Source organism: Scyliorhinus torazame, unplaced genomic scaffold (assembly GCF_047496885.1).
Source record: "Scyliorhinus torazame isolate Kashiwa2021f unplaced genomic scaffold, sScyTor2.1 scaffold_211, whole genome shotgun sequence".
NCBI classification, from domain to species: Eukaryota; Metazoa; Chordata; class Chondrichthyes; order Carcharhiniformes; family Scyliorhinidae; genus Scyliorhinus; species Scyliorhinus torazame.
This window is the reverse complement of record NW_027307938.1, coordinates 124,326-140,672: the sequence shown is the minus strand read 5'-3', so window position 1 is coordinate 140,672 and position 16,347 is coordinate 124,326. Positions and strand designations below refer to the sequence as shown.

Sequence of the window (16,347 nt, the reverse complement as noted above, 5' to 3'; positions counted from 1 at the left end):
TGCTTGCCTTCATTGGCCCGGTCATTGAGTTTAATAATTGGCAAGTCATGTTGCAGCTGTGCAGAACCATAGTTAGGCCTCACTTGGAATATAGTGTTCAATTCTGGTGGCCACACTACCAGAAGGGTTAAGGCTTTGTAGAGGGTACAGAAGAGGTTTACCGGCATGTTGCCTAGTATGGAGGGTATTAGCTATGAGGGAGGTTGGATAAAACTGTTTTGTTCTCACTGGAACGACGGAAGTTGGGGGGCGACCTGATAGAAGTCTACAAAATTATGAAGGGCATGGACAGAGAGGATTGTCAGATGCTTTTTCACGGGTGGAAGTGTCAATTACGAGGGGGGCATAAGTTTAAAATGCACGTGGCAAACTTTAGAGGAAATGTGGGAAGGAAGATTTCTTACACAGATGGTAGTGGGGGCCTGGAACTCGCTGCCGGAGAAGGCAACATTGATGTTTAAGGAGCGTCTTGAAAATACATGAATAAGGTGGTAACAGCACCATTCCGATCCCTGAAATGTAAAATCTTTTAGGTTAGACGGACAGTGTGGTGGACGCAGGCTTGGGGGGCCGATGGGCCTTTCCTGTGCTGTACTGTTCTTGGGTTCATTTTCCTTTGTCATCCCAGGAGTCAGCCTGGTGAACCTGTCCAGCGCTCCCTCCAGGGCAGTCATGCGTTTCTGAGCGCATGAGAGCAAAACTGTCCACAATGCTCCATGTTTGGACTCGTCAACGTTTTGTACAATCGCAGCAGGAAACCTTTACTCCGGGCCCCAAATCCCTTTGCAATTAATATCAAAACTGCAAACACTTAACTTCCGATCAATGTACAAGTTCAAGTCAATAGTATATACAAAGACTAATCAGTGCGAAACATCACTGCACATTCTCCAATGTAAATCATTCAATATTCCCCTTTGTTTTCTGTCCTTGCGCCTGGCAGTTATGATCAAGCTCATTACCCTCATAAATACACTCAATCACCTCCTGGAAGAAAAATAAGTTTTTTTCACACATTCCCTATCTCTATCTCATGTGTCATTTCTGTGACTAACTTGTCTCTCAGTCCTTAACTTCCTCTCTCACTCAGTCTCTTTGGCCTTACTCTGCCCACCTCTCATACTACTGTAGACTGTGTCAGTGTATTGTCAAATGGTACCTTTGGGTATTGTTATCTCTCTCGCCCTCTTTGTCTCTCTCTCTCCGGGCGCTTTCTCTCTCTCTCTCTCTGTCTATCACTCTATCTAAGTATCTCTCCATCCATTCTCTCTCTCATACACAGACATACAATACTCACTGTATTCCGCGCACACAGGCACAGAGGCATCAATACTCTCTCTCTATCTCTCTCTCTCTCTTTCATACACACAAACAGCACTCACTCACGCTCACACGCACAGGCGTACAGACTGTCTATCTAGCTCTCGATCTCTCTATTCCATCCACACAAACAAGATTCACACTCGCGCGCATACACAGACACAGAGGCATTGATGCTCTCTCTCTCTCTATCTATCTCTCTATCTCTCTATCTCTCTCTCTCTGTTTCATTCACACACAGACAACCACGGTCAAAGGACCAGTTGTATTAATGCACTCCCCCCCCCCCCCCCACCCTCTCTCTCTGTATATATATATATATATATATATATCATTCATATACACAAACAGACAACGCTCATGGACGCAGGAACAGTGGCATTAATTCTCTCTTCATATCTATCTATCTATCTCTATCTATCGCTCCCCCTCTTTCATACACACACAGCCACAGACACACATGCTATTCTATTCAGCACGGTAGCATTGTGGATAGCACAATTGCTTCACAGCTCCAGGGTCCCAGGTTCGATTCCAGCTTGGGTCACTGTCTGTGCGGAGTCTGCACGTCCTCCCCGTGTGTGCGTGGGCTTCCTCCCACAGTCCAAAGATGTGCAGATTAGGTGGATTGGCCGTGATAAATTGCCCTTAGTGTCCAAAATTGCCCTTAGTGTTGGGTGGGGTTACTAGGTTATGGGGATAGGGTGGAGGTGTTAACCTTGGGTAGGGTGCTCTTTCCAAGAGCCGGTGCAGACTCGATGGGCCAAATGGCCTCCTTCTGCACTGTAAATTCTATGATTCTCAAGCTTTGATTAGTAAGTTTGCAGACGACACAAAGGTTGGTGGAATTGCGGATAGCGATGAGGACTGTCTGAGGATACAGCAGGATTTAGATTGTCTGGAGACTTGGGCGGAGAGATGGCAGATGGAGTTTAATCCGGACAAATGTGAGGTAATGCATTTTGGAAGGGCTAATGCAGGTAGGGAATATACAGTGAATGGTAGAACCCTCAAGAGTATTGAAAGTCAAAGAGATCTAGGAGTACAGGTCCACAGGTCATTGAAAGGGGCAACACAGGTGGAGAAGGTAGTCAAGAAGGCATACGGCATGCTTGCCTTCATTGGCCGGGGCATTGAGTATAAGAATTGGCAAGTCATGTTGCAGCTGTATAGAACCTTAGTTAGGCCACACTTGGAGTATAGTGTTCAATTCTGGTCTCCACACTACCAGAAGGATGTGGAGGCTTTAGAGAGGATGCAGAAGAGATTTACCAGAATGTTGCCTGGTCTGGAGTGCATAAGCTATGAGGAGCGATTGAATAAACTCGGTTTGTTCTCACTGGAACGAAGGAGGTTGAGGGGCGACCTGATAGAGGTATACAAAATTATGAGGGGCATAGACAGAGTGGATAGTCAGAGGCTTTTCCCCAGTGTAGAGGGGTCAATTACTAGGGGGCATAGGTTTAAGGTGAGATGGCAAGGTTTAGAGTAGATGTACGAGGCAAGTTTTTTACGCAGAGGGTAGTGGGTGCCTGGAACTCACTACCGGAGGAGGTAGTGGAAGCAGGGACGATAGGGACATTTAAGGGGCATCTTGACAAATATATGAATAGGATGGGAATAGAAGGATACGGACCCAGGAAGTGTAGAAGATTGTAGTTTAGTCGGGCAGTATGGTCGGCACGGGCTTGGAGGGCCGAAGGGCCTGTTCCTGTGCTGTACATTTCTTTGTTCTTTGTTCTTTGTTTGTTCTTTCATTCTATCTAACTGTCTGTCTATCTATCAATTATCTATCTACCTTTCTATCCATCCATCTATCTATATGTCTTTCTACCTATCTCTCGCTCTCTCTCTCACACACACACAAACTGCACTCACACACGCGCACCCACAGGGACAGCGAAATTCTTGTTCTCTATCTATATCTATATCTATCTCTTCTCTCTCACACACAACCAACACTCACACACTCAGGATCAGAGACATCCCTGCTCTCTGTCTCCCTCACACAAATCACCAACTGACTATTAAGGTGCTGGAGAAACTCACACCTCAGCACCAATCCATTTGCAATTAACTCCGTTTTACAGATTAAAGCAACGACCAGCACTTTGTCTCCCGAATGTTAGTCTCATGATTATTGACAGTCACGATCTTCAACAGATCACTTTTGGTCAAAAGTTCTATTTCAGGACATGGCTCTGAGAAAAAGCAAACAGGAATGTGTCACTTCTCTAGGTTGATTCAAGCTTCCTCTTGTCTCTCAACGCAAGATTGCAGCAAATCAACAGAGTCTTAAAAATTATATTTCTCGTTATGTTTTTCAGTGGGAATGGCATCTCAGTCGGCAGCACAAGGTACGTTGAATTTTGAACGACTATTCGCAACCTTTTAAAGCAACGACATGATAGTCAATATTCATCATGAGCTTCACAGATGCCAATAATCTTTCTTAGTATCACAAGTAGACTTACATTAAAACTGTCACGACGTTACGTTCAAAAGCCCCTCGTCGTCAACCTCCAACGGCTTTTCGGCTACACGGAGGGAGAATTTAGATTGTCTTTCGCACCCTATGGGAGGAAACCGGAGCACCCGGAGGAATCCCAAGCAGACATGGGGTTATCGCACAGATGCCGCACAGAAAATGACATGCGCCAGGAATCGAACCCTTGTCCCTGGTGCTGTGAAGCAAGAGTGCTAACCATTGTGCTCACGTGCCAATCTATAGGTTGCGAGGCGGTAGATGTAGAACTCAGATGAGGAGGAACTACTTCTCACAGAGGATGGTAAACCTGTGGAACTCGCTGCCCCGGAGTGCGGTGGAATCTGAATCATTAAATGGTTTCGAGAAGCAAAATATGTAATTCTGATGAAAAATAAACGGGTTAAAGTGATATGGGAAATGGGTAGGTAGGTTAATTTGAGACCAGGAAGAGATCAGTAATGATCTGATTGAATTGTGGAGCAGGTTCACAGGGCTGAATTACGGACTTGCGGGAGCTTCCGGCCTCATCACGCTCTCGCTCTCGCTCAAGAAAAACTAGGCCAGTGAATAACGGAACAGGGCCAAAAAATTAATCGGCACCAATGCACTGAAGAGTTTGCTATGAAACCGGCACTCTCCCGTAGGCGAATTCAGGATTCAGCGGAGCGTGGTGTGAAGTCAATTATTAACACTTTTGCCCCATGTCCATACAATTAACGACAGCCATCGTTATCCAATAGCCTCCCGTCATTCAGCGGCTTCCCCAGCAATTGGTCACGCTGGCGCCGATTCGAACTCCTTTTTAACAACGTGGACAAGGCATAATGGCTACGGGGGTCTCCCAGGCCATCGGAGGTCCTTGATGGTCTGGGGAAGTGCAGAATGGCTCCGTCTACTGCCCCCGGAATGTTTTTATCCTGGCACTGCCCAGCTCGGCATTGCACCCTGGCAATGGCAAGGCCTCCCCAGGCGTGGGCCACCATGTGAGGGTGGGGGAGACATGGGGCTGGGGAAATTGTGTGTGGGGGGGGGAATCACTCGGGTAACATCGTGCCCACCCTTGGATCCTAACCCCATTCCGGGGACAACCCCCGACCTTGCCCGTCTGCCCCACCATAACCCCACATGGGCTGCGGAGGCCTTCGGCCGCGAAGCTGAAGGCAATCGCTCATAGGGGCGCGTTGCTTGGAGAGACAGGTAAAGGGTCAGGGGTCAGCCCGCAGTGCGGAAGAAAGTGTCAGAGGCATCGTAATGATTGTGCAAAAAGGTGTTTTAATGTGCTGTCCAATACTCCATTCCCGAGAGTGCCGACCCCAACCTTCGCGGCCCCAAAACCCACCCCCTTCCCACCCTCTACCTAACCCACACACCCCTACCTCTGTGCCTTCAGTGATCCTCAACGTGCTTTGCCTTCCCAGCTCTACCACTATATTTCGGTGTTTCCCCGGGATGCACAAAGCATACAAAGTGGCGAGGATTAGTGGGAAACCAAAGGATTGGGAAGCCTTTAAAAGCGAGCAGAGGAGAACGGAGAACTACAAAGCAATAAGCGTGGGGGGTTGGGGGGGGGGGGTGGGGGGGAAGATGAAGGACGAGTGAAAGCTAGCGAGTGATATAAAAGAAGATAGGAAGAGATTTTTAAAGATCTAAAAGGTAAGACATAGGCAAAAATAGACATTGGGCAACTAGAACGTGTGGTTGGAGAAGTAATACTAGGAAACAAAGAAATGTCAGACGAACTGAATGGTTACTTTGCATCTGCCTTCACGGTGGAAGACACCAGTGGGATGCCCAAGCTCCAGGAGATCCAGGGGCAGAGGTGAGTGCAGTGACCATTACAAAGGAGAAGGTTCTGGGGAAACTGAAAGGTCTGAAGGTGGATAAATCACCTGGACCGGATGGACTACACCCCATGGTCTGAAAAGAGATAGCTGAGGAAATTGTGGAGGCATTAGTGATGATTTTTCATAAATCACTGTAGGCAGGAATGGTCCCAGAAGACTGGACAGTTGCTAATGTAACACCCCTGTTTTAGAAGGGAGGGAGACAGAAGGAAAATTATAGGCCGGTTGGCCTGACTTCGGTCATTGGTAAGATTTTAGAGTCTGTTATTAAAGATGAGATCACGAAGCACTTGGAAGTGCATGGTAAAATAGGACTGAGTCAGCACAGCTTCGTCAAGGGGAGGTCGTGTCTGACAAATCTGTTAACTTTCTTTGAGGAGTTACCAAGCAAGTTAGACAAAGGAGAACCAGTGGACGTGATTTATTTAGATTTCCAAAAGGCCTTTGACAAGGTGCCGCATAGGAGACTGTTAAATAAGTGAAGAGCCCATGGTGTTAAGGGTAAGATCCTGTCATGGATAGAGGATTGGCTGACTGGCAGAAGGCAAAGAGTGGGGAAAAGGGGTCTTTTTCAGGATGGCAGCCGGTGACTAGTGGTGTTCCTCAGGGGTCTGTGCTGGGACCACAACTTTTCACAATATACATTAATGATCTGGAAGAAGGTACTGAAGGCACTGTTGCTAAGTTCGCAGATGATACAAAGATCTGTAGAGGGACAGGTAGTATTGAGGACGCAAGGGGGCTGCAGAAGGACTTCGCCAAGCTAGGAGAGTGGGCAATGAAGTAGCAAATGAAATACAATGTGGAAAAGTGTGAGGTTATGCACTTTGGAAGGAGGAATCTAGGCACAGACTATTTTCAAAATGGGGAAATGATTCGGAAAGCAGAAGCACAAAGGGGCTTGGGAGTCCTTGTTCACGAGTCTCTTAAGGTTAATGTGCAAGTTCAGTCGGCAGTTAGGAAGGCAAATGCAGTGTTAACATTCATGTCAAGAGGGCGAGAATACAAGACCAGGGATGTACTTCTGAGGCTGTATGAGGCTCTGGTCAGACCCCATTTGGAGTATTGTGAGCAGTTTTGGCTCGGTATCTAAGGAATGGTGTGCTGGCCTTGGAAAGGGTCCAGAGGAGGTTCACAAGAATGATCCGTGGAATGAAGAGCTTGTCGTATGACGAACGTTTGAGGACTCTCGGTCTGTACTCGTTGGAGCTTAGAAGCATCTTATTGATACATACAAGATACTGCGAGGCCTGGATTAAGTCCGCTGCTCATATGAGGAGTGTTTGAGGACTCTGGGTCTGTACTCGATGGAGTTTAGACGTTCGAGGGGCTGGGAGGGGGGATCTTATTGAAACTTACAGGACAGTGTGAGACCTGGATAGCGTGGACGTGGAGAGAATGTTTCCACTTGTAGGAAAAACTAGAAGCAGAGGACACCATCTCAGACTAAAGGGGCGATCCTTTAAAACAGATGAGGAGGAATTTTTTCAGCCAGAGGGTGGTGAATCTGTGGAACTCTTCCCCGCAGAAGGCTGTGGAGGCCAATTCACTGAGTGTCTTTAAGACCGAGATAGATAGGTTCTTGGTCAATAAAGGAATCAGCGGTTATGGGGAGAAGGCAGGAGAATGGGATCGAGAAAAATATCAGCCGTGATTGAATGGCGGAGCAGACTCGATGGGCCGAGTGGCCTGTCTGCTCCTATGTCTTATGGTCTTATGCTTAGCTGATCCGTGGCCTTCGGTGTGGCTGGAGGGCGTCATCTAGAGGTGCTGGGGCAGGAGGGCAGCGGCTCACCTGTCGACAACACATTCAGAGCCGTGCCCCCTATCCCGCGTGTAGACGTCAAGACACGGTCTCATCAGAAGGGTGCAACTTAGTTGTGTTAGTGGTCACCGTCTCCAGTCCATGTGACGGGCCCCGGTTGGCACTCAGCGCCCCCTTCTCCCGGTCGGTGCCCACTGCCACCCCTGGTGGCTCTCCACATCCGTGTCACTGCTCTCGGCTATGCTCCTCAGAAACTGGGACACATCGCCCAGTAACCGGGCCATGTTCGGCAGTGCCTGAGCCATGCTGACCTGCGACTGGGACAAGCTCAGCAGCAACTCGGCCATTCCCACCTGAGAGCAGGACATGTCCCGTAGAAGCCCATCAAGGGGCCTCTGATGACCTGGGAGACCCCGTCCCTGATGCCATTCCGCCTGCTCCACGTTTTAGAAAGGAGAATGAATCGGAGCCACCGTGAGCACTTCCTGGAGACGCCTCAGAATGACAGGAGGCCGATGGATAAACGGTGGCTGGCATTATTCCTTTGGAAATGGGGTTTAAGTTGTGACAACTGCTTGCTCAGCAGGCTCTGGCGACATCCTGACTTTGTCTATGGGAGCTGGGCAGTTGCATCGCAAACAGTTTGGTGTCTGGCCCGGATCTCGGTTTTGACCTCTCCCGCTGTTCACTGGCCTCATTTTGGGGAGGCAACAGCGTAACGAGGCTGGAAGATCATGCCCAGAATATTATACATGTGCACTACTCCTAACTTCATTGCTTTTTTTTGATCTCTCTCCATGCCTCAACTAATAATAATAATTGTTAGTAGTGTCACAAGCTGTCTTACCTTAACATTGCAACAGAATCATTCGATTTACAGTGCAGAAGGAGGTCATTTAGCCCATGGAGTCTGCACCGGCTGTTGGAAAGAGCACCCTATTTAAGCCCACACCTCCATCAGATCCCCCTAAACCAGTAACCCAACCTAACATTTCTGGACACGACGGGCAATATAGCATGGCCAATGTACCTAACCTGCACACCTTTGCACTTTGGGAGGAAACGAGATCATACGGAGGAATCCCACGCAGTCATGGGGAGAGAAAATGCAATCTCCATTCAGCCATTTACCCGAGGCCGGTATTTATCGCGAGTCCCTGGATCTGTGCGACAGCAGTGCTAACCACTGTGCCACCGTGCCACCCGACTGAAGCTACCGCAATGAAGATAATGCTAAAATCCCCTGGCCAACACATTTCGGCGCCTGTTCGGGGACACAGAGGGAGAATTCAGTATGTCCATTTCACATACCAGCATATTTTGGGGGTTTGTGGGAAGAAACCGGAGCGTCCGGAGGAAACCCACGCAGACACGGGGAGAACGTGCAGACTCCGCACAGCCAGTGACCCAGCGGGGAATCGAACCCGGCTCCCAGGCGCTGTGAAGCAACATGATAACTGCAGCCACTGTGCCGTCCTATTATCTATTTGTAAATTCCTCTGGACCCAGAACGCCAGGGATATAAACATTCCTCTAACTCTTCTTTCTTGTGCATCTTGTGCATCATTGCTTCATCGTTCTGAGTTTAACTTTAGTTCCATTGGTCATTCTCCTTGGAATGTGCCCTTTGAAACTTTTTCACTTTTATCAAGTTGCCTAATACCTCCATAGAAATTACACTCACAAAGCTGCACACATTCCGATAGAACACACACAATCATTGAATCTCAGACACACACATGGCGTGACTGGGCACGCCATCCACCAACTTCAAAGTCCATTCCGTCCATCATGGACAGACAGTGACAGGAACGCATACAATGTGAAGTAAAGTGCACAGGAAGAACCCACCAGAGCTCCTCCACCAGCATCTTCCCAACACACGACTTCTACCGTCTAGAATTGCATGGACAGCAAATGGATGGGCACACAGTCATTTACCAGAAACCCATCCTCACTTGGATCTATATCGGCGTTCCCTCGCTGTCGCTGGGTCGAAATTCTGGAACGCCCTCACTAACATCGCTGTGGGTCGACCTACTCCACACGGATTGCAGCCGTTCAAGAAGATGATACACCTCCATTTTCTCTTCGACAATTCGTACTTGCCCAAAGAAATGCTAACCCACGTCCCATGAAAGAATTTATTTTAAAATCTGAAGTCATATCCAGGTCATATTTATTCAAGGTCCCCATGAAGTGCTGTGGTACACTTTTTAATTGCATTTCAGGAAGTATTAAATGCTTGTGTTGAAGGCACTGCTGTTGATTACACAAGAACCATCTCGAGTTGACGTGGTCATGTCAGTGAGTTGACATCCCATCACCAGTTGAGGCTGTGCAGCCTTCTCCTTTCTCGTGTGTGGACAGGAAGCTTCTGAGTTACAGATCTGTCTTTCTCTTGTGTCATGAAGCATTCTCCGAAAGTTACCCTGCAATAGTTGGAATAGGTCAATTAAAAATCCAGAGGAGACCGAACAAAACATTTACTGCAAAGTTTTCATTCACAAGATGTGGGCGCACAGGTAGCACGGTAGCACAGTGGTTAGCACTGTGGCTTCACAACGCCAGGGTCTCAAGTTCGTCCTCCACGGGGTCACTGTCTGTGCGGAGTCTGCACCTTCTCCCCGTGTGTGCGTGGGTTTCCTCCGGGTGCTCAGGTTTCCTCCCACGGTCCAAAGACGTGCAGGTTAGGTGCATTGGCCATGTTAAATTACGCTTAGTGGCCAAAAAGGTGAGGAGGGGTTATTGGGTTAAGGGAATAGGGTTGAAGTGAGCGCTTATGTGGATTGCTGCAGACTCGATGGGCTGAATGGCCTCCTTCTGCACTCTATGTTCCATGTTCTGTGTTCTAATGATGGCATCAACAGCTTTTGCCAATCACTGGGAATGTGTGGCATTGTTGATAATTTTAAACAGCAGTTTCGAGCCAGAAACATACTGTGTGTCTGCAGTAAAAAGAACTTTATGGGGCCAGAACCGAAATCTTTCTGTCCTCACTGGCTGCAGGTGAGGCCCCAGAGGACTGGAAAAACCTATTGTTGTTCTTTTGTTCATGAAGGGTAGCAAGATTAATCCAGGAAATTACAGGCCGGTTTGCCTTCCGTCAGAAGTAGCGAAATTCTTGCTGTGGATTCTCCGAGACAGGATTTGCTCCAATTTCTAAACAAGTGGACGTATGAGCGAGAGGCTGCATGGTTTTGTGAAGTCACACGGGGTCAGAGGTGAGCTGATGAGGTGGATACAGAACTGGCTCGGTCACAGACGACAGACAGTAGCAAAGGAAGGGTGCTTTACTGAATTTCTCTAATCCTGGTCGTTTGTGCGTCCCCCATATGCATTGCTTCATCGTTCTGAGTTTAACCTTCTGTTCCCTCGGCCGTTTTCCCTGGAATGCCCCCGAAAACCTTTTCCACTTTCTATCATGTTTCCCAATCCCTCTATAAAAATAACACACGCAAAGCTTCACACATTCCGGTGCAACACTCACTCTCTCCCACACACACACATGTGTAGTAGTCGGCACCCCATCCACCACCTTCAACGTTTTTTCCTCCACCATCGGCACACGGTGGCGGGACCACGTAAATTCTGAAAAAAGTGGACTCAAAGAAACCACCAAGCTCCTTCGCCAAAACCTTGCAAACACACGTCTTCTACGAGAACTGCACGGGCAGGATGGGGACACAAGCATTTGCTACAAATCCACATTCACGTGGATCTATATCGGCTGTTACTTCGCTGCAGCTGGGTGAAAGTTTGGAACTCCCTCACTAACAGCACTGTGGATGTGCCTACTCCACACGGACAACAGCCGTTCTAGAAGGTGGTACACCTCCATATTCTCATGGACAATTAGAAATGGCCAATTAACATGCTTGCTCACGTCCCATTAATGCATTTTTCAAAAACCTGAATTCATATCCAAGTTATATTTATTCAAAGTCCCCATCAAGTGCTGGGGTACATTTTTAATTGCATTGAAGGCGGTTTTAAATGCTTATGTTGGAGCTACTGCTGATGATTGTACAACAGCCATCTCGAGTTGACGCGGTCATGTCAGTGAGTTCAGTTCCCATCAGCAAACACCAGTTGAGGCTGTGTAGACGTCTCCTTTCTCTTGTGTGGTCAGGAAGCTTCTGAATTGCAGGTCTGTCTTTCTCTTGTGTCATGAAGAATTCTCCAAACGTAATGCTGCAATAGTCAGGAAAGGTCAATCAAAAATCCAGAGGAGACCGAACAAATCAGATAGTGCGATTTTGTCGTTGACAGGATGTGGGCGGAATTGATGGCATCAGCATTTGTTGTCAATCCCTGGAACTGAGTGGCATTGTGGGCCACTATTAACAGCAGTTCAGAGCCAATCACAATGCTGCGTGTCTGCAGCAAAAAGTCAGCCTGGCAGTTTTAGAGGGGAGGTTACCTTCGGGCCTCAGTGCACCAAATATATATTTGCAACAAAGCTCTGAGATTATCTGGGTCACATTGAGATCAAAAAGGAGGAGGTGTTGGGCGTCTTGAAAAACGTTCAGGTAGGTAAGTCCCCACGGCCTGATGGGATCTCCCCAGGAACCTGAGGGAGGCAAGGTAGGAAACTTTCTGAGGCCCTGTCTGAATATTTGTACTTTTCCCTGGCTGCAGATGAGTCCCCAGAGGACTGGAGAATAGCGAATGCTGTTCCTTTGTTTAAGAGGTGCAGCAAGAATAATCCAAGAAATTATGGGCCAGTGACATCCACGTCTGGTAGGGAATCTTTTGGAAAGGATTCTTCCAGACAGGATTCACTCCCATTTATGAAGCGAGTTAAGCAGAGGCAGCATGGTTTTGTGAAGCGGAAGTCATGTCTCACTAACTTGATCGAGTTTTTCGAGAAGTGACGAAGATGATTGGTTTAGGGAGGGTCGAAGATGTTGTCTACATGGACATTAGTAAAGCCTCTGGAAAGGTCACTCAGGGCAGACTGGCGCAGAGGAGTGAAGTCGCACGGGTTCAGAGGTGAGCTGGTCAGGTGTATACAGAACTGGCTCGGTCATAAAAGACAGAGGGAAGCAGTGGAAGATGCACATCTAAATGGTGGGCTGTGACGAGTGGTGTTCCGCATGTTGGGACCTTTACTGTTTGTAGTATAAATAAATGATTTAGAGGAACAGTTAACTGGTCTCATCAGCAAATTTGCGGAAGACGCAACGTTTGGTGGGATTGCGGATAGCGATGAGCAGCATGGTGTATATCGGTTTTGGGGGAGGGATGACAGATGGAGTTAAATCGGGATATATGTGAGGTGATGCATTTGGAATGTCTAATTCCTTGGGAAATAACAGTAAATGGTAGAACCCTTAGGACAGACAGATGTATCTGGGTGTACAGGCCCAACGTCACGGAAAATGCAACACAGGTGGAGAAGGTAGTTAAGAAGGCATACAGCATGCTTGTGTTCAACGGCCGGGACACTGAGTATAAACATAGGCAAGTCGTGCTGCAGTCGCATAGAAGCTTAGTAGGCCAAGCTTGGAATATAGGTTTCAATTCTGTCGCCATACTACCAGAAGGACGTGGAGGCTTTGGCGAGGTATAGAAGAGTTTTACCAGGACGCTCCCTGGTATGGAGGGCATTACAAAGAACAAAGAAATGTACAGCACAGGAACAGGCCCTTCGGCCCTCCAAGCCCCGTGCCGTCCATGCTGCCCGACTAAACTACAATCTTCTACACTTCCTGGGTCCGTATCCCTCTATTCCCATCCTATTCATGTATTTGTCAAGATGCCTCTTAAATGTCCCTATCGTCCCTGCTTCCACCACCTCCTCCGGCAGCGAGTTCCAGGCACCCACTACCCTCTTCGTAAAAAACTTGCCTCGTACATCTACTCTAAACCTTGCCCCTCTCACCTTAAACCTATGCCCCCTAGTAATTGACCCCTCTACCCCGGGGAAAAGCCTCTGACTATCCAATTAGCTATGAGGTTGGATAAACTCAGTTTGTTCTCACTGGAATGATGGAGGTCGAGGGTCGACCTGGTAGAAATCTACAAAATTATGAGGGGCATGGACAGCGTGGATAGTCAGAAGTTTTTTTCGAAGTGTGGAAGAGTCAGATACTAGGGGACATAGGTATAAAGTGCAAGGGGCAACATTTTGAAAGGTGAGCGAGGGAAGGTGTTTTTGCACAGTTGTGCCTGGAACTATCTGCCGAAGGGGACGGAAGCAGGTACGATAGTGACTTTTAAAAATACATGAATGGGATGGTAATAGAGGGCGACGGACCCCGGAAATACAGAAGGTTTCAGGTTAGATGGACAGCATGGTTGGCGCAGGTGGGTCATTAATCTGTGAAATTCTCTTTCGGACAAGGGCGTGGATGCAGCGTCATTGAATATATCCAAGGCTGAGATCTGCAACTTATTTTACGAGACAAGGGATTCAAAGGTTAATCGGCTGGACTGGGAAGGGTGGGGGTAGTCAGGATCAGATACGAATAGATCAGGAATGATCTTATTGAATGGCGTAATAGGATTATATTGGCCTGCTGCTGAGCTGCAGTTTCCTATGTTTCTCAGTCTGTGGGGAGTAAACAAAGGTGGATTGCAAAGTGGGTCTCGAACTCTCATATTCCCCATCCATTCTGCCGGTTAGATTAGAATTGTCCCCTTGGTGAAGTTTGATCTACCTCGCATTGATTACAGGAAAATCTACCACAGGTATCATTCTGCCTAGCGCTGATTTCATCTGTGTGAAATCACTAAGGATCTCACCTTCGGTGCATTTTAAAAAATATATGTATTTAGCGCCTAGCCCACAATGTAAGAGTCAACCACATGGTGATGACCATCATGTAGGCCAGCCTAGGTAATGACAGTGGAAGTTCAGGCGCAGTAACTCTGTGGTTAGGGAGGGCAGATTTAGCACTTATGCCGGAGTCCAGGGTTCAATTCAAGCCTTGAGTAACTGTTGGGTTGGAGTTTGCACATTCTCCCCGTGTGTGCGTGGGTTTCCTCCGGGTGCTCCGGTTTCCTCCCACAGACCAAATAGGTGCAGGTTAGGTGGATTGACCATGATAAATTGCCCCTTACTGTCCTATTGTTCAGGGGGGTTATTGGCCTATGGGGATGGTGTGGTGCTGTGGGCCTAGGTAGTGTGCACTTTCATCCCCATGATGCAGACTCGAATAGCCTCCTTCTGCACTATAGGAATTATATTAACCTGTCCATGTTTGGACACTAAGGGGCAATTGAACATGGCCAATCCAACTGACCTGTGGGAGGAAACGGGAGCACCGGGAGGAAACCCACGCAGGCAGTCATCCTGCCAGAATCGAACCCTGGTCCTCGACACTGTAAGGCAGTAGTGCTAACGTCTGCGCCACCCATCCACCCACCGTCCAGGGCCAGTTCTCAGCCACGATAACACATGAACTAAACCCACGTATCAATGTCTATTATTACTTCAGACGCTGTCCTGTTTTTTAGTGGTGCTAATCAACTGGGCTATTTTGACATTGATCACCGTAACTAGAAGACAGTTGGCAATCTGTTGGTTAAATAAATCGTTTTGAATAATTGCTTTTAAACTTCATTTTGGGGTTAAACTCAAAACAGATGATACAGCGCGTGAATTGGATGGGATTTGAGGTATGCTAGTGTGTGTATCCAGTTACCACTGTAAGACCCCAGTCTCACCATTCCTTTTGAAGATAAATACTCAGTTCATATCACCTTGTGCTAACAGCAATGACCCGGATTGACTAACATCTCTATTTGCGCAATAATGAAGTAACAGACATCGTGTTCGGTGATTGTTGCTTGTCTGAATCGAAAGTCACTATTTGGGGCCGGTGTGGTGAACGTTAGTGAATGGACAACACACACTTCTATCGATTGACAGACTTAAATGTCCTCCTTGTTTTCCATTGGCCTCCACAGGTGAGACCACAGCACCGGTCCTGACAATGGAACCACCATGGGTGAGATTCCTGACTGGTGACAGAATCGTTCTCACATGCGATGCTGGAAGGCGTTCTCTCTCCAAGAATTATATATGGCATAAAAGTGATCGGGGTGACAGACCTGGGGAGGAAAGTTATACCATCATGAATGCTTCAAAGAACGATACTGGAGTGTATAAATGTAAAACCACAACAGATTCATCTGGTCCCAGCACCCCCTACAGCAACACCATTCACGTGAACATCACTGGTAAGTTAAGTTGCTCTCACTTTTACATCCGAACTTTTTATCAATTAACAATTGAATGGAGGAACTGTTCTGAAAAACTTTTGAAATTGGTGTCTGACAAAATATACCGACGAGGTGAATCCATCCCCTCCAATGTTGCTTCTTTGACAAGTGCAAGTTGAGATATCGTCGTCGATGATTAATCCCAGAAGGGAAGTCAACAGTAACTGGGGCGAAATTCTCCCCCAACGGCGGGATGCCCGCCGACTGGCGCCAAAGCTGGCGCAAATCAGACGGGCATCGCGCCGGCAAAAAGGTGCGGAAGTCTCCGCATCTTTGGCGGCCTAGCCCCAACATTGAGGGGCTAGGCCGACGCCGGAGGGATTTCCGCCCCGCCAGCTGGCGGAAATGGCGTTTGTTGCCCCGCCAGCTGGCGCGGAAATGCGGCGCATGCGCGGGAGCGTCAGCGGCCGCTGTCAGTTTCTCCGCGCATGCGCGGGAGCGTCAGCGGCCGCCGAAAGTTTCCCGCGCATGCGCAGTGGGGAGAGTCTCTTCCGCCTCCGCCATGGTGGAGGCCGTAGCGGAGGCGGAAGGGAAAGAGTGCCCCCACGGCACAGGCCCGCCCGCGGATCGGTGGGCCCCGATCGCGGGCCAGGCCACCGTGGGGGCACCCCCCGGGGTCAGATCGCCCCGCGCCCCCCCCCAGGACCCCGGAGCCCGCCCACGCCGCCTGGTCCCGCCGGTAAATACCAGGTTTGATT

At 48.3% G+C, this 16,347-nt stretch overlaps 1 protein-coding gene across 2 annotated transcripts in view; it reads left to right on the top strand.

The window, feature by feature from the left end:
- LOC140405771 (Fc receptor-like protein 5) overlaps nucleotides 1-16,347 on the top strand; it is a 79,264-nt gene that overhangs the window by 17,550 nt on the left and 45,367 nt on the right. For both annotated transcript variants that reach the window (XM_072494203.1, XM_072494204.1), the window contains exons 2-3: nucleotides 3,648-3,677; nucleotides 15,335-15,607. In XM_072494203.1, coding sequence (XP_072350304.1) covers nucleotides 3,648-3,677; nucleotides 15,335-15,607 — 303 coding nt within the window. The remainder of the gene's footprint in view (nucleotides 1-3,647; nucleotides 3,678-15,334; nucleotides 15,608-16,347) is intronic.